The following is a 21,675-nucleotide window of genomic DNA, read 5'->3' on the forward strand; positions in this document are numbered from 1 at the left end:
GCCAGCCCTGCCAGCCCCGTCCCAGCCCCTGCGGCCCAGCTCCCAGCCCTGCTGGGCCCAGTGCTGGCAGCTGAGTCCACCTCTGCTGCTTCCTTTCTTCCAGGACTGATGCAGATGATGGCACACATGCCACGCCTTTGTAAATATGTTGGAAAGTTTAGAAGTTTCTTGTAAATATGTTCAGTTCGTTCAAAGTTCTCTGTAAATACGTTTTGAAGATTGTTATTCCATTGGATCCCATGTAAATATGTTCTGTACACTGCTGTTGTTGCAATAAAGATTGTTACAAAGAAACCTGTTCTATAAATCCTAGATTTGCCGATCTTCGGCAAATAAATACTGTTTCTTTTAAAACCTGACTTCCCTTGCCATTCCTTTGGGCACAGACAGCCTTTGCACACTTGTGGGTTCCACTTGTTCTGGGTTCCCGGGGCTGCAGGTCCCTGGGGGTCCTGGCACGGCCACCCTGGTGCTGGGAGTCCCTGCGCACAGGGGCTCCCACTGACACCACTCCTGGCACTGGGCACTGCTGCTCTTCCTGGCCTGGGGCACAGCGGTGTCCCCAAGAGCTCAGCTGTCTCCAGCTCTCACACAGGGGGCTCTCACAGCACTGGCCCCTGCAGCCATGCCACCAAAGCAGGCAGCAAACCTTCAGCCACCCTTCCTGCTGGAGCCACAGGCACTCCCGGGCCCAGAGCCCGCAGCAGGCCACAGGCTTGCAAAATCCACCTGCACGCTCTGAAGGCCACCACAGCCTTGGCAACTGGGGCACCTGGATCTGGGCTGCTGCAGGGGCTGATCTTTAAGGCTTGCAGCCTCCAAAGGCTCCGGCCTCTGCTTCCCAGCCTGCTCTGCACTGCCCTGAGCCCGGATTGTTCCAGAGACAAAAGCCAAGCCAGGGCATCCTCACCCTGCCCGCATTCCTGCTGCTGGCAGCGGCCACTGGCCCCTGGGCCCCACTCGGGTGACAGCTGCAGGGACAGGGCAGCCTGTGCTGGGCAGGGGGCACGGGGCTTTGGGCCCTGGGCCTCCTCCTGCTGCTGCTGCTGCTGCTGCTGCTGCTGCTGCTGCTGCTGCTGCTGCTGCTGCTGCTGGGGGCCATGGGCCCAACAGGGCCCCCAGCTCAGCCCCTGCCCGGGCAGCTGCCCCCAAAGCCCCACACTCCCCGAGCATCCCCATCACAGCTGCCAGGGGGAAATCCCACACCCTTCAGGAAACAAATTCCCCATAGGAGCTAAACCAAGACTTCCAAGGGGAAAGTCAGCACCAGCTGATGTTTACAGCACCTTTACAAAGCTGCGTGCAGGGCAGGTGAGATCTCCAGGGCCTCTGGCAGTGCCTGCTCTGCAGGTGAGCCTGTGGGGCTGCTCCCAGTGGGACACAGCACTGGGAGCAGGCCAGCCCTCCCCCCCTCACAGCTGATCCCAAGGAGCAGGCTCACAAAGCAGTTTCAGACCACTTGCTGCAGATATTTCAAAGGACTAAATGTCATTCAAAGAAGCCACCTTGCACATTTAGTTTTGGTGTCGTGGCAGGAGAAGCCATGAAGGTGCCTCTGAATGTGCACTCAGGGCACTTCCACTGCCATCGCAAAGGGAACACGAAGGACAGGCTTCTGCTTTCAGCACTGTTGAGCTCCTCATCCAGCAAGGAAATCTCAGGAAGAGGCAGGAACAGAGTGCACCAGAGAACCTGGCCTCTAATCAAAGGCATGAATCCCACAGGCCACCCATCCCAATGCCTTGCATGTCTCTACGTTTTCCTCCTCCTCCCATCCCTCATGCCACTTTCCCCAAAACCTCCCATTGCACAAACGGCCGAGGCATGCGCCATTAGGGCATCCTTACACCATGATGCCAGCCTAGCTAAGGCCTCATTAGTTTCTGCAGAAGCTCAAATCATCTTGGACGTTGCAGTACAAGATGTCATCGCTGCAGTACAGGAAAAAGGTGTTGAGATTGCAGCAGATAAAGTCCAAAAGACAGCCCCGTGGAAGTACCTCGGCCTAAAAACCGCAGAGAGAACCATCACACCCCAAACACTGCAAATCAAGGACAACCCAAAGACTCTGCCAGAACTCCACAGGCTCTGTGGAAGCACTTTTGATGTCGTGGCATGAGAAGCCATGAAGTGCTCTGAAAGTGTACTCAGGGCACTTCCACTGCCATCCCAAAGGGAACAAACAGACTGGCCTCTGCTTTCAGCACTGCTGAGCTCCTCACCCAGCAATGAAATCGCAGGAAGAGGCAGGAATTGAGTGCACCGGGGAACCTGGCCTCTACTAAAAGGCATGAATCCCACAGGCCACCCAACCCAAAGCCTTGTATGTCTCTACTTTTGCCTCCTTCTCTCATCCCTCATGCCACATTCCCTATTTTCTCTGGCTGCGTACATGGCTTCTCTCTCTCCTGTCTGCAGGTTCAGCCACTCGTGTGACCCTGCAGGAACAGCCTGACCCACAGCCAAGTGGGAGAAGACTCCTCAAGGAACTGAACTGACAGGACAAGGGGGAATGGTATCAAACTGCAAGAGTTGCAAGAAATTTGATGATGGCAAGAAGTTCTTTACTCTCCGCGTGCTGGTCCCTGACACAGGGACCACGGCAGAGGGGCTGTGGATGCCCCATCCCCAGGAACATCCAAGGCCGGGAGGGACAGGGGCCGCAGCAACCTGGTGTGCTGGGAGGTTGCTCGGCTTGCAACCAGATCATCTTGCGGGTCCCTTCCAAGCCAAACCATTCAAGGATTTGATCATTCTGCCATCCCCATCTCCCACTGCGCAGCGACCCTGAACTTTCTGTGACATCACAGCTCCCAGAGGGCTCCAGGTGGAACGTCCAGGACCTGGAAACGAGCAGAGCAGACACTCCGCCGGCTGCCGAGGGTCAGTTGCCATTCGCTCTGCGCTCTGCCCCTCAGCGCTGAGCTGCTGCTGCTGCCTGGGCTTCTCCTGACGCCTGCTCTGGAGCGCCAATCCCAGCAGGATGAGCGCTGCTGTGCCACTGGAGGTACAGTGCCATTCCAGGCAGGGGGCACGCGGCTTGGGCAGGCTGCAGCCATGTGGCAATGGATGGTGTGGGACAGGAGGCCCACTGGGAGATTGTGCTGCCCCTTGCAGACTGCCAGAGACACTGTGGAGGCCATGGAAGTGGACCTGGGCCTGGATGAGGAAGAGATGATGGAGGTGGACTCCTCCTCTCCTTCCATCTCCTCCCCTGTTGAAGACATGGAAGTAGAGGAGGAGGACAACGTCGAGGAGATGGAAGTCGATGAGGAGGACGACATCGAAGAGATGGAGGTTGAGGAGGAGGACAACATCGAGGAGCCCATGGACGTTGATGAGAAGGATGAGGAGGAGCCCATGGTCCTTGGCTGAAGATGGAGCCCCACAAGTAAGACAGGCAGATGCTTCCCACGCCCTGCCCACAGACACTGGGGCTCCCCTGACTCCAGGCTGGGGCTGGGCTGGATGGCCCCGCTCAGGGACACGGTGCCCGCAGGGGGCCTGCATTGTGGTGGCACAAGCACCAGCCCCGGCCTGCCCTGCGCTTGCCTGGGGCCACGCCAGCCCTGCCAGCCCCGTCCCAGCCCCTGCGGCCCAGCTCCCAGCCCTGCTGGGCCCAGTGCTGGCAGCTGAGTCCACCTCTGCTGCTTCCTTTCTTCCAGGACTGATGCAGATGATGGCACACATGCCACGCCTTTGTAAATATGTTGGAAAGTTTAGAAGTTTCTTGTAAATACGTTCAGTTCGTTCAAAGTTCTCTGTAAATACGTTTTGAAGATTGTTATTCCATCGGATCCCATGTAAATATGTTCTGTACACTGCTGTTGTTGCAATAAAGATTGTTACAAAGAAACCTGTTCTATAAATCCTAGATTTGCCGATCTTCGGCAAATAAATACTGTTTCTTTTAAAACCTGACTTCCCTTGCCATTCCTTTGGGCACAGACAGCCTTTGCACGCTTGTGGCCTCCACTTGTTCCGGGTTCCCGGGGCTGCAGGTCCCTGGGGGTCCTGGCACGGCCACCCTGGTGCTGGGAGTCCCTGCGCACAGGGGCTCCCACTGACACCACTCCTGGCACTGGGCACTGCTGCTCTTCCTGGCCTGGGGCACAGCGGTGTCCCCAAGAGCTCAGCTGTCTCCAGCTCTCACACAGGGGGCTCTCACAGCACTGGCCCCTGCAGCCATGCCACCAAAGCAGGCAGCAAACCTTCAGCCACCCTTCCTGCTGGAGCCACAGGCACTCCCGGGCCCAGAGCCCGCAGCAGGCCACAGGCTTGCAAAATCCACCTGCACGCTCTGAAGGCCACCACAGCCTTGGCAACTGGGGCACCTGGATCTGGGCTGCTGCAGGGGCTGATCTTTAAGGCTTGCAGCCTCCAAAGGCTCCGGCCTCTGCTTCCCAGCCTGCTCTGCACTGCCCTGAGCCCGGATTGTTCCAGACACAAAAGCCAAGCCAGGGCATCCTCACCCTGCCCGCATTCCTGCTGCTGGCAGCGGCCACTGGCCCCTGGGCCCCACTCGGGTGACAGCTGCAGGGACAGGGCAGCCTGTGCTGGGCAGGGGGCACGGGGCTTTGGGCCCTGGGCCTCCTCCTGCTGCTGCTGCTGCTGCTGCTGCTGCTGCTGCTGGGGGCCATGGGCCCAACAGGGCCCCCAGCTCAGCCCCTGCCCGGGCAGCTGCCCCCAAAGCCCCACACTCCCCGAGCATCCCCATCACAGCTGCCAGGGGGAAATCCCACACCCTTCAGGAAACAAATTCCCCATAGGAGCTAAACCAAGACTTCCAAGGGGAAAGTCAGCACCAGCTGATGTTTACAGCACCTTTACAAAGCTGCGTGCAGGGCAGGTGAGATCTCCAGGGGCCTCTGGCAGTGCCTGCTCTGCAGGTGAGCCTGTGGGGCTGCTCCCAGTGGGACACAGCACTGGGAGCAGGCCAGCCCTCCCCCCCTCACAGCTGATCCCAAGGAGCAGGCTCGCAAAGCAGTTTCAGACCACTTGCTGCAGATATTTCAAAGGTCTAAATGTCATTCAAAGAAGCCACCTTGCACATTTAGTTTTGGTGTCGTGGCAGGAGAAGCCATGAAGGTGCCTCTGAATGTGCACTCAGGGCACTTCCACTGCCATCGCAAAGGGAACACGAAGGACAGGCTTCTGCTTTCAGCACTGTTGAGCTCCTCATCCAGCAAGGAAATCTCAGGAAGAGGCAGGAACAGAGTGCACCAGAGAACCTGGCCTCTACTAAAAGGCATGAATCCCACAGGCCACCCATCCCAATGCCTTGCATGTCTCTACGTTTTCCTCCTCCTCCCATCCCTCATGCCACTTTCCCCTTGGACGTTGCAGTACAAGATGTCATCACTGCAGTACAGGAAAAAGGTGTTGAGATTGCAGCAGATAAAGTCCAAAAGACAGCCCCGTGGAAGTACCTCGGCCTAAAAACCGCAGAGAGAACCATCACACCCCAAACACTGCAAATCAAGGACAACCCAAAGACTCTGCCAGAACTCCACAGGCTCTGTGGAAGCACTTTTGATGTCGTGGCATGAGAAGCCATGAAGTGCTCTGAAAGTGTACTCAGGGCACTTCCACTGCCATCCCAAAGGGAACAAACAGACTGGCCTCTGCTTTCAGCACTGCTGAGCTCCTCACCCAGCAATGAAATCGCAGGAAGAGGCAGGAATTGAGTGCACCGGGGAACCTGGCCTCTACTAAAAGGCATGAATCCCACAGGCCACCCAACCCAAAGCCTTGTATGTCTCTACTTTTGCCTCCTTCTCTCATCCCTCATGCCACATTCCCTATTTTCTCTGGCTGGGTACTTGGCTTCTCTCTCTCCTGTCTGCAGGTTCAGCCACTCGTGTGACCCTGCAGGAACAGCCTGACCCACAGCCAAGTGGGAGAAGACTCCTCAAGGAACTGAACTGACAGGACAAGGGGGAATGGTATCAAACTGCAAGAGTTGCAAGAAATTTGATGATGGCAAGAAGTTCTTTACTCTCAGCGTGCTGGTCCCTGACACAGGGACCACGGCAGAGGGGCTGTGGATGCCCCATCCCCAGGAACATCCAAGGCCGGGAGGGACAGGGGCCGCAGCAACCTGGTGTGCTGGGAGGTTGCTCAGCTTGCAACCAGATCATCTTGCGCGTCCCTTTTAAGCCAAACCATTCAGGGATTTGATCATTCTGCCATCCCCATCTCCCACTGCGCAGCGACCCTGAACTTTCTGTGACATCACAGCTCCCAGAGGGCTCCAGGTGGAACGTCCAGGACCTGGAAACGAGCAGAGCAGACACTCCGCCGGCTGCCGAGGGTCAGTTGCCATTCGCTCTGCGCTCTGCCCCTCAGCGCTGAGCTGCTGCTGCTGCCTGGGCTTCTCCTGACGCCTGCTCTGGAGCGCCAATCCCAGCAGGATGAGCGCTGCTGTGCCACTGGAGGTACAGTGCCATTCCAGGCAGGGGGCACGCGGCTTGGGCAGGCTGCAGCCATGTGGCAATGGATGGTGTGGGACAGGAGGCCCACTGGGAGATTGTGCTGCCCCTTGCAGACTGCCAGAGACACTGTGGAGGCCATGGAAGTGGACCTGGGCCTGGATGAGGAAGAGATGATGGAGGTGGACTCCTCCTCTCCTTCCATCTCCTCCCCTGTTGAAGACATGGAAGTAGAGGAGGAGGACAACGTCGAGGAGATGGAAGTCGATGAGGAGGACGACATCGAAGAGATGGAGGTTGAGGAGGAGGACAACATCGAGGACATGGAAGTGGATGAAGAGGATGAGGAGGAGCCCATGGTCCTTGGCTGAAGATGGAGCCCCACAAGTAAGACAGGCAGATGCTTCCCACGCCCTGCCCACAGACACTGGGGCTCCCCTGACTCCAGGCTGGGGCTGGGCTGGATGGCCCCGCTCAGGGACACGGTGCCCGCAGGGGGCCTGCATTGTGGTGGCACAAGCACCAGCCCCGGCCTGCCCTGCGCTTGCCTGGGGCCACGCCAGCCCTGCCAGCCCCGTCCCAGCCCCTGCGGCCCAGCTCCCAGCCCTGCTGGGCCCAGTGCTGGCAGCTGAGTCCACCTCTGCTGCTTCCTTTCTTCCAGGACTGATGCAGATGATGGCACACATGCCACGCCTTTGTAAATATGTTGGAAAGTTTAGAAGTTTCTTGTAAATACGTTCAGTTCGTTCAAAGTTCTCTGTAAATACGTTTTGAAGATTGTTATTCCATCGGATCCCATGTAAATATGTTCTGTACACTGCTGTTGTTGCAATAAAGATTGTTACAAAGAAACCTGTTCTATAAATCCTAGATTTGCCGATCTTCGGCAAATAAATACTGTTTCTTTTTAAACCTGACTTCCCTTGCCATTCCTTTGGGCACAGACAGCCTTTGCACGCTTGTGGGTTCCACTTGTTCTGGGTTCCCGGGGCTGCAGGTCCCTGGGAGTCCTGGCACGGCCACCCTGGTGCTGGGAGTCCCTGCGCACAGGGGCTCCCACCGACACCACTCCTGGCACTGGGCACTGCTGCTCTTCCTGGCCTGGGGCACAGCGGTGTCCCCAAGAGCTCAGCTGTCTCCAGCTCTCACACAGGGGGCTCTCACAGCACTGGCCCCTGCAGCCATGCCACCAAAGCAGGCAGCAAACCTTCAGCCACCCTTCCTGCTGGAGCCACAGGCACTCCCGGGCCCAGAGCCCGCAGCAGGCCACAGGCTTGCAAAATCCACCTGCACGCTCTGAAGGCCACCACAGCCTTGGCAACTGGGGCACCTGGATCTGGGCTGCTGCAGGGGCTGATCTTTAAGGCTTGCAGCCTCCAAAGGCTCCGGCCTCTGCTTCCCAGCCTGCTCTGCACTGCCCTGAGCCCGGATTGTTCCAGACACAAAAGCCAAGCCAGGGCATCCTCACCCTGCCCGCATTCCTGCTGCTGGCAGCGGCCACTGGCCCCTGGGCCCCACTCGGGTGACAGCTGCAGGGACAGGGCAGCCTGTGCTGGGCAGGGGGCACGGGGCTTTGGGCCCTGGGCCTCCTCCTGCTGCTGCTGCTGCTGCTGCTGCTGCTGCTGCTGGGGGCCATGGGCCCAACAGGGCCCCCAGCTCAGCCCCTGCCCGGGCAGCTGCCCCCAAAGCCCCACACTCCCCGAGCATCCCCATCACAGCTGCCAGGGGGAAATCCCACACCCTTCAGGAAACAAATTCCCCATAGGAGCTAAACCAAGACTTCCAAGGGGAAAGTCAGCACCAGCTGATGTTTACAGCACCTTTACAAAGCTGCGTGCAGGGCAGGTGAGATCTCCAGGGGCCTCTGGCAGTGCCTGCTCTGCAGGTGAGCCTGTGGGGCTGCTCCCAGTGGGACACAGCACTGGGAGCAGGCCAGCCCTCCCCCCCTCACAGCTGATCCCAAGGAGCAGGCTCGCAAAGCAGTTTCAGACCACTTGCTGCAGATATTTCAAAGGTCTAAATGTCATTCAAAGAAGCCACCTTGCACATTTAGTTTTGGTGTCGTGGCAGGAGAAGCCATGAAGGTGCCTCTGAATGTGCACTCAGGGCACTTCCACTGCCATCGCAAAGGGAACACGAAGGACAGGCTTCTGCTTTCAGCACTGTTGAGCTCCTCATCCAGCAAGGAAATCTCAGGAAGAGGCAGGAACAGAGTGCACCAGAGAACCTGGCCTCTACTAAAAGGCATGAATCCCACAGGCCACCCATCCCAATGCCTTGCATGTCTCTACGTTTTCCTCCTCCTCCCATCCCTCATGCCACTTTCCCCTTGGACGTTGCAGTACAAGATGTCATCACTGCAGTACAGGAAAAAGGTGTTGAGATTGCAGCAGATAAAGTCCAAAAGACAGCCCCGTGGAAGTACCTCGGCCTAAAAACCGCAGAGAGAACCATCACACCCCAAACACTGCAAATCAAGGACAACCCAAAGACTCTGCCAGAACTCCACAGGCTCTGTGGAAGCACTTTTGATGTCGTGGCATGAGAAGCCATGAAGTGCTCTGAAAGTGTACTCAGGGCACTTCCACTGCCATCCCAAAGGGAACAAACAGACTGGCCTCTGCTTTCAGCACTGCTGAGCTCCTCACCCAGCAATGAAATCGCAGGAAGAGGCAGGAATTGAGTGCACCGGGGAACCTGGCCTCTACTAAAAGGCATGAATCCCACAGGCCACCCAACCCAAAGCCTTGTATGTCTCTACTTTTGCCTCCTTCTCTCATCCCTCATGCCACATTCCCTATTTTCTCTGGCTGCGTACATGGCTTCTCTCTCTCCTGTCTGCAGGTTCAGCCACTCGTGTGACCCTGCAGGAACAGCCTGACCCACAGCCAAGTGGGAGAAGACTCCTCAAGGAACTGAACTGACAGGACAAGGGGGAAGGGTATCAAACTGCAAGAGTTGCAAGAAATTTGATGATGGCAAGAAGTTCTTTACTCTCCGCGTGCTGGTCCCTGACACAGGGACCACGGCAGAGGGGCTGTGGATGCCCCATCCCCAGGAACATCCAAGGCCGGGAGGGACAGGGGCCGCAGCAACCTGGTGTGCTGGGAGGTTGCTCGGCTTGCAACCAGATCATCTTGCGGGTCCCTTCCAAGCCAAACCATTCAAGGATTTGATCATTCTGCCATCCCCATCTCCCACTGCGCAGCGACCCTGAACTTTCTGTGACATCACAGCTCCCAGAGGGCTCCAGGTGGAACGTCCAGGACCTGGAAACGAGCAGAGCAGACACTCCGCCGGCTGCCGAGGGTCAGTTGCCATTCGCTCTGCGCTCTGCCCCTCAGCGCTGAGCTGCTGCTGCTGCCTGGGCTTCTCCTGACGCCTGCTCTGGAGCGCCAATCCCAGCAGGATGAGCGCTGCTGTGCCACTGGAGGTACAGTGCCATTCCAGGCAGGGGGCACGCGGCTTGGGCAGGCTGCAGCCATGTGGCAATGGATGGTGTGGGACAGGAGGCCCACTGGGAGATTGTGCTGCCCCTTGCAGACTGCCAGAGACACTGTGGAGGCCATGGAAGTGGACCTGGGCCTGGATGAGGAAGAGATGATGGAGGTGGACTCCTCCTCTCCTTCCATCTCCTCCCCTGTTGAAGACATGGAAGTAGAGGAGGAGGACAACGTCGAGGAGATGGAAGTCGATGAGGAGGACGACATCGAAGAGATGGAGGTTGAGGAGGAGGACAACATCGAGGAGCCCATGGACGTTGATGAGAAGGATGAGGAGGAGCCCATGGTCCTTGGCTGAAGATGGAGCCCCACAAGTAAGACAGGCAGATGCTTCCCACGCCCTGCCCACAGACACTGGGGCTCCCCTGACTCCAGGCTGGGGCTGGGCTGGATGGCCCCGCTCAGGGACACGGTGCCCGCGGGGGGCCTGCATTGTGGTGGCACAAGCACCAGCCCCGGCCTGCCCTGCGCTTGCCTGGGGCCACGCCAGCCCTGCCAGCCCCGTCCCAGCCCCTGCGGCCCAGCTCCCAGCCCTGCTGGGCCCAGTGCTGGCAGCTGAGTCCACCTCTGCTGCTTCCTTTCTTCCAGGACTGATGCAGATGATGGCACACATGCCACGCCTTTGTAAATATGTTGGAAAGTTTAGAAGTTTCTTGTAAATATGTTCAGTTCGTTCAAAGTTCTCTGTAAATACGTTTTGAAGATTGTTATTCCATTGGATCCCATGTAAATATGTTCTGTACACTGCTGTTGTTGCAATAAAGATTGTTACAAAGAAACCTGTTCTATAAATCCTAGATTTGCCGATCTTCGGCAAATAAATACTGTTTCTTTTAAAACCTGACTTCCCTTGCCATTCCTTTGGGCACAGACAGCCTTTGCACACTTGTGGGTTCCACTTGTTCTGGGTTCCCGGGGCTGCAGGTCCCTGGGGGTCCTGGCACGGCCACCCTGGTGCTGGGAGTCCCTGCGCACAGGGGCTCCCACTGACACCACTCCTGGCACTGGGCACTGCTGCTCTTCCTGGCCTGGGGCACAGCGGTGTCCCCAAGAGCTCAGCTGTCTCCAGCTCTCACACAGGGGGCTCTCACAGCACTGGCCCCTGCAGCCATGCCACCAAAGCAGGCAGCAAACCTTCAGCCACCCTTCCTGCTGGAGCCACAGGCACTCCCGGGCCCAGAGCCCGCAGCAGGCCACAGGCTTGCAAAATCCACCTGCACGCTCTGAAGGCCACCACAGCCTTGGCAACTGGGGCACCTGGATCTGGGCTGCTGCAGGGGCTGATCTTTAAGGCTTGCAGCCTCCAAAGGCTCCGGCCTCTGCTTCCCAGCCTGCTCTGCACTGCCCTGAGCCCGGATTGTTCCAGACACAAAAGCCAAGCCAGGGCATCCTCACCCTGCCCGCATTCCTGCTGCTGGCAGCGGCCACTGGCCCCTGGGCCCCACTCGGGTGACAGCTGCAGGGACAGGGCAGCCTGTGCTGGGCAGGGGGCACGGGGCTTTGGGCCCTGGGCCTCCTCCTGCTGCTGCTGCTGCTGCTGCTGCTGCTGCTGCTGCTGCTGCTGCTGCTGCTGCTGCTGCTGGGGGCCATGGGCCCAACAGGGCCCCCAGCTCAGCCCCTGCCCGGGCAGCTGCCCCCAAAGCCCCACACTCCCCGAGCATCCCCATCACAGCTGCCAGGGGGAAATCCCACACCCTTCAGGAAACAAATTCCCCATAGGAGCTAAACCAAGACTTCCAAGGGGAAAGTCAGCACCAGCTGATGTTTACAGCACCTTTACAAAGCTGCGTGCAGGGCAGGTGAGATCTCCAGGGCCTCTGGCAGTGCCTGCTCTGCAGGTGAGCCTGTGGGGCTGCTCCCAGTGGGACACAGCACTGGGAGCAGGCCAGCCCTCCCCCCCTCACAGCTGATCCCAAGGAGCAGGCTCACAAAGCAGTTTCAGACCACTTGCTGCAGATATTTCAAAGGACTAAATGTCATTCAAAGAAGCCACCTTGCACATTTAGTTTTGGTGTCGTGGCAGGAGAAGCCATGAAGGTGCCTCTGAATGTGCACTCAGGGCACTTCCACTGCCATCGCAAAGGGAACACGAAGGACAGGCTTCTGCTTTCAGCACTGTTGAGCTCCTCATCCAGCAAGGAAATCTCAGGAAGAGGCAGGAACAGAGTGCACCAGAGAACCTGGCCTCTACTAAAAGGCACGAATCCCACAGGCCACCCATCCCAATGCCTTGCATGTCTCTACGTTTTCCTCCTCCTCCCATCCCTCATGCCACTTTCCCCAAAACCTCCCATTGCACAAACGGCCGAGGCATGCGCCATTAGGGCATCCTTACACCATGATGCCAGCCTAGCTAAGGCCTCATTAGTTTCTGCAGAAGCTCAAATCATCTTGGACGTTGCAGTACAAGATGTCATCGCTGCAGTACAGGAAAAAGGTGTTGAGATTGCAGCAGATAAAGTCCAAAAGACAGCCCCGTGGAAGTACCTCGGCCTAAAAACCGCAGAGAGAACCATCACACCCCAAACACTGCAAATCAAGGACAACCCAAAGACTCTGCCAGAACTCCACAGGCTCTGTGGAAGCACTTTTGATGTCGTGGCATGAGAAGCCATGAAGTGCTCTGAAAGTGTACTCAGGGCACTTCCACTGCCATCCCAAAGGGAACAAACAGACTGGCCTCTGCTTTCAGCACTGCTGAGCTCCTCACCCAGCAATGAAATCGCAGGAAGAGGCAGGAATTGAGTGCACCGGGGAACCTGGCCTCTACTAAAAGGCATGAATCCCACAGGCCACCCAACCCAAAGCCTTGTATGTCTCTACTTTTGCCTCCTTCTCTCATCCCTCATGCCACATTCCCTATTTTCTCTGGCTGCGTACATGGCTTCTCTCTCTCCTGTCTGCAGGTTCAGCCACTCGTGTGACCCTGCAGGAACAGCCTGACCCACAGCCAAGTGGGAGAAGACTCCTCAAGGAACTGAACTGACAGGACAAGGGGGAATGGTATCAAACTGCAAGAGTTGCAAGAAATTTGATGATGGCAAGAAGTTCTTTACTCTCCGCGTGCTGGTCCCTGACACAGGGACCACGGCAGAGGGGCTGTGGATGCCCCATCCCCAGGAACATCCAAGGCCGGGAGGGACAGGGGCCGCAGCAACCTGGTGTGCTGGGAGGTTGCTCAGCTTGCAACCAGATCATCTTGCGGGTCCCTTCCAAGCCAAACCATTCAAGGATTTGATCATTCTGCCATCCCCATCTCCCACTGCGCAGCGACCCTGAACTTTCTGTGACATCACAGCTCCCAGAGGGCTCCAGGTGGAACGTCCAGGACCTGGAAACGAGCAGAGCAGACACTCCGCCGGCTGCCGAGGGTCAGTTGCCATTCGCTCTGCGCTCTGCCCCTCAGCGCTGAGCTGCTGCTGCTGCCTGGGCTTCTCCTGACGCCTGCTCTGGAGCGCCAATCCCAGCAGGATGAGCGCTGCTGTGCCACTGGAGGTACAGTGCCATTCCAGGCAGGGGGCACGCGGCTTGGGCAGGCTGCAGCCATGTGGCAATGGATGGTGTGGGACAGGAGGCCCACTGGGAGATTGTGCTGCCCCTTGCAGACTGCCAGAGACACTGTGGAGGCCATGGAAGTGGACCTGGGCCTGGATGAGGAAGAGATGATGGAGGTGGACTCCTCCTCTCCTTCCATCTCCTCCCCTGTTGAAGACATGGAAGTAGAGGAGGAGGACAACGTCGAGGAGATGGAAGTCGATGAGGAGGACGACATCGAAGAGATGGAGGTTGAGGAGGAGGACAACATCGAGGACATGGAAGTGGATGAAGAGGATGAGGAGGAGCCCATGGTCCTTGGCTGAAGATGGAGCCCCACAAGTAAGACAGGCAGATGCTTCCCACGCCCTGCCCACAGACACTGGGGCTCCCCTGACTCCAGGCTGGGGCTGGGCTGGATGGCCCCGCTCAGGGACACGGTGCCCGCAGGGGGCCTGCATTGTGGTGGCACAAGCACCAGCCCCGGCCTGCCCTGCGCTTGCCTGGGGCCACGCCAGCCCTGCCAGCCCCGTCCCAGCCCCTGCGGCCCAGCTCCCAGCCCTGCTGGGCCCAGGGCTGGCAGCTGAGTCCACCTCTGCTGCTTCCTTTCTTCCAGGACTGATGCAGATGATGGCACACATGCCACGCCTTTGTAAATATGTTGGAAAGTTTAGAAGTTTCTTGTAAATACGTTCAGTTCGTTCAAAGTTCTCTGTAAATACGTTTTGAAGATTGTTATTCCATCGGATCCCATGTAAATATGTTCTGTACACTGCTGTTGTTGCAATAAAGATTGTTACAAAGAAACCTGTTCTATAAATCCTAGATTTGCCGATCTTCGGCAAATAAATACTGTTTCTTTTTAAACCTGACTTCCCTTGCCATTCCTTTGGGCACAGACAGCCTTTGCACGCTTGTGGGTTCCACTTGTTCTGGGTTCCCGGGGCTGCAGGTCCCTGGGAGTCCTGGCACGGCCACCCTGGTGCTGGGAGTCCCTGCGCACAGGGGCTCCCACTGACACCACTCCTGGCACTGGGCACTGCTGCTCTTCCTGGCCTGGGGCACAGCGGTGTCCCCAAGAGCTCAGCTGTCTCCAGCTCTCACACAGGGGGCTCTCACAGCACTGGCCCCTGCAGCCATGCCACCAAAGCAGGCAGCAAACCTTCAGCCACCCTTCCTGCTGGAGCCACAGGCACTCCCGGGCCCAGAGCCCGCAGCAGGCCACAGGCTTGCAAAATCCACCTGCACGCTCTGAAGGCCACCACAGCCTTGGCAACTGGGGCACCTGGATCTGGGCTGCTGCAGGGGCTGATCTTTAAGGCTTGCAGCCTCCAAAGGCTCCGGCCTCTGCTTCCCAGCCTGCTCTGCACTGCCCTGAGCCCGGATTGTTCCAGAGACAAAAGCCAAGCCAGGGCATCCTCACCCTGCCCGCATTCCTGCTGCTGGCAGCGGCCACTGGCCCCTGGGCCCCACTCGGGTGACAGCTGCAGGGACAGGGCAGCCTGTGCTGGGCAGGGGGCACGGGGCTTTGGGCCCTGGGCCTCCTCCTGCTGCTGCTGCTGCTGCTGCTGCTGCTGCTGCTGGGGGCCATGGGCCCAACAGGGCCCCCAGCTCAGCCCCTGCCCGGGCAGCTGCCCCCAAAGCCCCACACTCCCCGAGCATCCCCATCACAGCTGCCAGGGGGAAATCCCACACCCTTCAGGAAACAAATTCCCCATAGGAGCTAAACCAAGACTTCCAAGGGGAAAGTCAGCACCAGCTGATGTTTACAGCACCTTTACAAAGCTGCGTGCAGGGCAGGTGAGATCTCCAGGGGCCTCTGGCAGTGCCTGCTCTGCAGGTGAGCCTGTGGGGCTGCTCCCAGTGGGACACAGCACTGGGAGCAGGCCAGCCCTCCCCCCCTCACAGCTGATCCCAAGGAGCAGGCTCGCAAAGCAGTTTCAGACCACTTGCTGCAGATATTTCAAAGGTCTAAATGTCATTCAAAGAAGCCACCTTGCACATTTAGTTTTGGTGTCGTGGCAGGAGAAGCCATGAAGGTGCCTCTGAATGTGCACTCAGGGCACTTCCACTGCCATCGCAAAGGGAACACGAAGGACAGGCTTCTGCTTTCAGCACTGTTGAGCTCCTCATCCAGCAAGGAAATCTCAGGAAGAGGCAGGAACAGAGTGCACCAGAGAACCTGGCCTCTACTAAAAGGCATGAATCCCACAGGCCACCCATCCCAATGCCTTGCATGTCTCTACGTTTTCCTCCTCCTCCCATCCCTCATGCCACTTTCCCCTTGGACGTTGCAGTACAAGATGTCATCACTGCAGTACAGGAAAAAGGTGTTGAGATTGCAGCAGATAAAGTCCAAAAGACAGCCCCGTGGAAGTACCTCGGCCTAAAAACCGCAGAGAGAACCATCACACCCCAAACACTGCAAATCAAGGACAACCCAAAGACTCTGCCAGAACTCCACAGGCTCTGTGGAAGCACTTTTGATGTCGTGGCATGAGAAGCCATGAAGTGCTCTGAAAGTGTACTCAGGGCACTTCCACTGCCATCCCAAAGGGAACAAACAGACTGGCCTCTGCTTTCAGCACTGCTGAGCTCCTCACCCAGCAATGAAATCGCAGGAAGAGGCAGGAATTGAGTGCACCGGGGAACCTGGCCTCTACTAAAAGGCATGAATCCCACAGGCCACCCAACCCAAAGCCTTGTACCTTTATATATATATATTTTATATATATATATATTTTATATATATATATATATATATCTGTACCTTTTCCTTCTTGTGTCTTCTTTTATGTCACTTTTCCCATTTTCTCTGTCTGGGAGTTTGGCTTCTCTCTCTCCTGTCTGTAGGTTCAGCCGCACGTGTGATCCTGCAGGAACAGCCTGACCTGTAAGCAAAAGTCACGTTATTTCAGAGCACTGGACTGCTCCAGCTTGGGGAGGAACTTGGAGCTGAAGTCACATGCCCCTCCTTGGGAGCAGCTCCTCCCCATCCCACACAGTGAGGAGTGGGATATCCACCACTGACCTGCCTCCTATCCAGCAGCATCCCTAAAATGCTGCTTTTCCCTCCCAGAAATGCCACCCTGAACCACCAACGGTGTCCCTGTGCTGCCAGGCTGGCTCTGATCCACAGTGGAGGTGGAACCCTGAGCCCAGCAGATACTGGTTCCTTCCTCCCTTCTGGCCCAGGTCCTAGCAGAGCACTAAAACTCCACACCAGGAGTCGATTTGGAGGCTACACGGAGAAAAGGGAATTGTTGCTGATTGGGGCAGACAGAATAAAATGCAGCTGCCAAAGGGAAATCAAAGCATCCCGCAGAGTACAACCAGGTACGCTGCACATCAAGGCTGTGCTGGTGTGGAAATACTGTATTAAAAGGAATTTATGATCACTACTATCTGCCAACAAAAATACACAGAATACATTAAGCTTCAGTTTTAAATGCAGAATAGATAGGAAATTCAGAGTGGTTTTCACCAGTTCACCACAAACACATCTCAATGGCCAGCCCAGCACTGGGTGAAGGGGAGAAAATATTTCGTTGCTACCTCTTGATGGCATTTCTTCTTCTCCTAATGCAGGAATTCTGCCTGTCCAGGACAGCAAGGCTGCAGGTGAACAGCCACAGAGCTGCTCACAGGTGGACCAACAGACCAAAGCTGCTGACCCTCCTCCCTCCTGAGGAGGATTTCTTATTCAGCCTTTCTTTTCTCTCTTTTACCTAAAAAGATACCTGGGATAGCATAACAGCTTGCAGGAGACAGGGAGCATCTCCTACCAAAGGGAAGTGAAGGCAAGGGTAATTACTTTGTGGAATAAATACATGTACTCACAGATAAAAACTCTGGTCTTGGGAACGACAGGATCAATCCCTCCCTGTTCAAGACCAAAGAGACATTTCCCTGATCAAAGGACCTCATGCTTCCTGTGTAAGACTGGGATGTTTGTCACAATTCATATAGAAACATTTCAAAGCCTGTAGTCATCCAATAGGTATAAATGCATTTAGAAAATGCAGGAAAATCCATCTTGGAGGATTTCCTATTAAAACAAGGTTTGCATTTCTGGTAGACTCTCTTTCTCTCCATCAGTCCTGTCCATTGGAAGTTGCATTGGTTGGATATGTGAGAGGACAGGTGTGATTATCTCCCCATTTTAGGGGAGGATAGGCTACATGTGCCTCCTCCACAACTGGAATGCTTTCCATGGACAGATCCCAACCTCCTCCTGCTCCTTAAATTTGTGATACTCAGGACTTTTAATCTCTGTCTATCTATGGGAGCATCCTCCCACGCTGAGAAGTCGGGCTCTGCAGGAATTTGGTGCCATCACCAATCTGTGCCCCTTGCTGGTGGTGGAGTGCTGGTCAGAAAGGAGTTTGTAGGATCTCCATGAAAAGGGCAACATCACATCTCCTGTCCCTTGCTCGGGCAACACCAGGACAGGGCTCTGCCAGCAAGGAAAACACAGCCAGTGCTAACCTGCTCTAGTGGGAGATGTCCCTCCCACAGCAGGGAGGTGGAACAAGGTGAGCTTTAAGGTCCCTTCCAGGCCAGGCTCTGTAGGATGAAATGCCATCGCGTGCTGAACGGGAGGCGGGAGGACGATCCCCTCCTCCACAGACACCGCCAGGGCCCGGCTGGCTGCCTCCCCCCAAAGCCCAAAGCTTTCCTGGCCATGCCACCAGTGCTGGGCAGGCCAGGTCACAGCCCCAGCAATGGCTGTGGCAGCTCTGGGCTGTCACACAGCCGGGAAGGGCCCCTGACAGAGAGCACAGCACAGCTCCAGCTGCATCCAGCCACAGCAGCCTGCCAGGGGAGAGGAAGGAGGTGGATGGAATCCCATTGAGGGAATCACCCAAAGGGAAAGCACAGGAGCAGGCTTCAGAAGTGTGGGGGGCTGGGAGGTCCAGCCCTCCTGTTTCTATTCTCAGTGTGAGAAATGCTACTCACTTCCAAAAATGTAAAAGGTTTATTAAAACCTTATCAAAAACACAACAGCAGGCTGAATAGAGAAAATATTAAAGCACCAAAAGCAGAGGATTTCCCCACCATGTGCTCACCCACACCATGGAGGTTTCACCTTTTAACCCTTTAGCCCCCCCAAAGTTCTGTCCATCGACTCCTCCTTCCCTGTCCAGGGGTGGAGATCCCTTCCTGACACCTGGATTGGGGCTCAGGTGCTGCCACAGGAACGAGTGACCCTCCCAAATGTCCCAAACCCAGGGCACCCCTGATAACAACACAAGGGGGTAAAACATAACTATAAAACTTCTCTTAACATTTCCCTTTTAATTGTGAGAGTCAACCATGGCATTACTCAACTGTCTCATCAGCAAGCAGGAAATGAAACCAAACCCAGACCTGGTGCTCATGAGCTGCACCCCCAGCACAGCCAAATCCCTGAGGTTGCATCAGCCAAGGCACAAACCCTTCCTGCTCCTGCTTTGCACACTAAATGGGATTTAACCAGGAGCATCCGAACCCCAGAGCAAAACTCGCAGCCCTGATGTGTTTAAGCAGCTCTTGGTCCTCCAGAGATTCCCCCTCCCCACCCAGCACAGCAGCCCAGGTTCATGGCACAGTAGGACAAACATGCTGCTTTAATAAATAAACCATGAAAAACATATCTGTTTTCAACAAAAAGATTGACACTGACACTTAAAAATGTTCCAGCTGTTCAAAGAAGGTCTTCTGTCTTATTTAGTTTGGGGTATTTTGAAGTCAAAAGTGTGTTTGAGGTTGGGTTGGCTTGAATAATGTGATTAAAACTGCTGATTTACACAAGTAAGCTGGAAATCCTGAATTTTAATCATGTTTCAGTATGTAGCTTCTAGACATTTCCCTTAAAAATAGTTGATTCTCTTTGATTCCTATAATTTGATACTATTCAACAACTGGGAGCACACACTGGAGCAATACATGTGTAAGCAATTACACAGCTTCACATGCTGCTAAAACAGAACCATTCTGTTAATAGCTTTTTCCCGAGAGAAATTAATTTTTTACTTATTGTTTGCATTAAGTTGCATTTGGGAAATGAAACTCAATTAAAAAATACAAAACCACGTTTTCATTTAAGCCATTTTGTAACATTTTTTCTCCTTGACACCTCAGACAAATAAAATATGTGTATCCACAGGTAGGCACTGCATAGATGCGTTACTGAATCGTCCCTCTTCCCTGAGAGCTGCAAATCCTACAGCTGCCAGACCTCATCCCTTGCTCCTCATAAAGGGAAAGAAGAGTTTCCATTCTAGTTAATTTCCCAGCTCTAAATCAACTACCCAGTGAGTGGAAATAGCTGTGAAATCCCCTCCACAAACCTGCCAGAAGGGTTCCAGTGTGGAGGGGGACACAGCAAACTCCTGCTCCCACAATTGGTTTGGAACCCTTACCAATTAAAAAATATCTCACTCTTGGGATTTTTTTAACCACAACTAAAATAAATTAAAATCAATTAAAAATAAGATCACAGAATCACAGAATGGCTTGGGTGGAAAGGAACCTTAAAGCTAATCCAGTGCCACCCCCTGCCATGGCAGGGACACCTTACACTATCCCAGGCTGCTCCAAGCCCCATCCAGCCTGGCCTTGGGCACTGCCAGGGAGCAGCCACAGCTGCTCTGGGCACCCTGTGCCAGGGCCTGCCCATCCTCCCAGGGAAAAATTCCTCCCTAATATCCAATCTGAACCTGCTCTCAGTTTGAATAGGTGTTATTGCATTGCCTTGGGATGATGGATCAGGAGAAAGCCCCAGGGTGTAAGCAGAGCTCCCAGTGCCTCTGCTAGGGATGTGCCACCCACCTGCCCCTCAGTCACTCATCTGCCTCGCAGCCAAAAAGACAGTGTCCAACAGGTAAAGTACTCCCAGAGGATAAAACCCTTGTCACTGCACAAATGACAAGGTCTTTATTGGGAATAAATGTCAAAGCAGAGCAACAGCATTTATTTTCCAAGCAGGAGACACTGATCCTGTGGCGACACTGCAGGGATGGTGTTATTCCTGTTCCTGATTTAATCCCTTTATCAGCTGCAGAAGCACCAGGACAGGCTTTGGTCTCCCACGCCAGCTCTGACTGACACTGCTGTCCCCACAAGCTGTCCCCACCCCTGGGTGCTGCCTCTGCAGCCCAAAGCACCCGGGGGTCCCTCTGAGCATTGGCACTCCTTCATTTGGATGCGCTCTGCCCATAAAGATGCTTAAAGAGACGCCGAGGAAGACTTTAATTTATAGCCCCATTCTTTTAATCTTGGTCAGCCAGATTTTTTCAGACATCTGTTTATATCTCCTTATAATATATTGGCTGGAGCAGCAGCACCAGGCAGCAGCTCCCTCGCAGGGGCTCTGCTGACATTTATAAACCAAAGCGATTTCTCTCGTGTGCTTTATGTTATCAGCTAAACCTGTCCACTTAAATTATTGCCTTGTAACCAAATCACAACTATCTGTTACTCTGCTCTGTGCACGTTTCCCAGGCTCTATACCAATATCAAGCTTTGCAGAGGCTAAAAACAAGATGATAAATTAATAAACAAATGAAAAACAGGACATGCTTCCACCAGGCTCACAACTGAGGGAGGATCAGGCATGTTGTGCACCACATTACTAAAAGCAGAGGGCTGCTGTGTGGAATATGCAGCACGCAGTGATAACCAAAGAACCCTATCTCTCTTCTTCTAGAGCAACCAAATTACCAGCTGTGTTTCCTCACCAAAAGAGAAAGGTCTCATCCTGGGCTCCTTTCCAGCTTATCATTCCACATTCCACAAGTGGGCTTGTGTTCCAGCATGGGGACAGGGCTGAGCCCCAACTCACTGCAACAGCTACAGGCTGGCAAGTTGTACATCACACACTGACCTGCAAACCTCCCACCAAGGTTGTGCAGTAACTCACTGCACTCCTGGCAGTGGCTTCCCCATCCCATCCCATCCCATCCCATCCCATCCCCACCCCTTGGACAAAGCTGACAACCACTGACTGCCTGCCCATCAAGAGGAGCCCAAGAGGGACAGGAGACTCTCCTCCTGCAGCACCACCCTGGTCCCCTTGGCAGAGGAATGTCCCCTGGGAAGGCTGGAGCAAGCAGAACAAAGGTGATCCAGCTCGCTGAGGCAGATCCCTGGCTTGTCCCCAAGTGAGCATCCTGTTTGCCATTGTAAGAGAATTCAAAAATCTATCAAGGGTTTGAAAACAAGCC

The 21,675-nt window shown here is 55.2% G+C and overlaps 1 protein-coding gene across 2 annotated transcripts in view; it reads right to left on the reverse strand.

The window, feature by feature from the left end:
* Positions 1 to 21,675, reverse strand: part of SIL1 (SIL1 nucleotide exchange factor) — a 231,545-nt gene that overhangs the window by 165,684 nt on the left and 44,186 nt on the right. For both annotated transcript variants that reach the window (XM_071442991.1, XM_071442993.1), the window contains exon 4: positions 16,239 to 16,359. In XM_071442991.1, the coding sequence (XP_071299092.1) occupies positions 16,239 to 16,359 (121 nt within the window). The remainder of the gene's footprint in view (positions 1 to 16,238; positions 16,360 to 21,675) is intronic.

This window comes from Agelaius tricolor, unplaced genomic scaffold (genome assembly GCF_023055355.1).
Source record: "Agelaius tricolor isolate 1412-34295 unplaced genomic scaffold, bAgeTri1.0.p SCAF_18, whole genome shotgun sequence".
Taxonomy (NCBI): Eukaryota; Metazoa; Chordata; class Aves; order Passeriformes; family Icteridae; genus Agelaius; species Agelaius tricolor.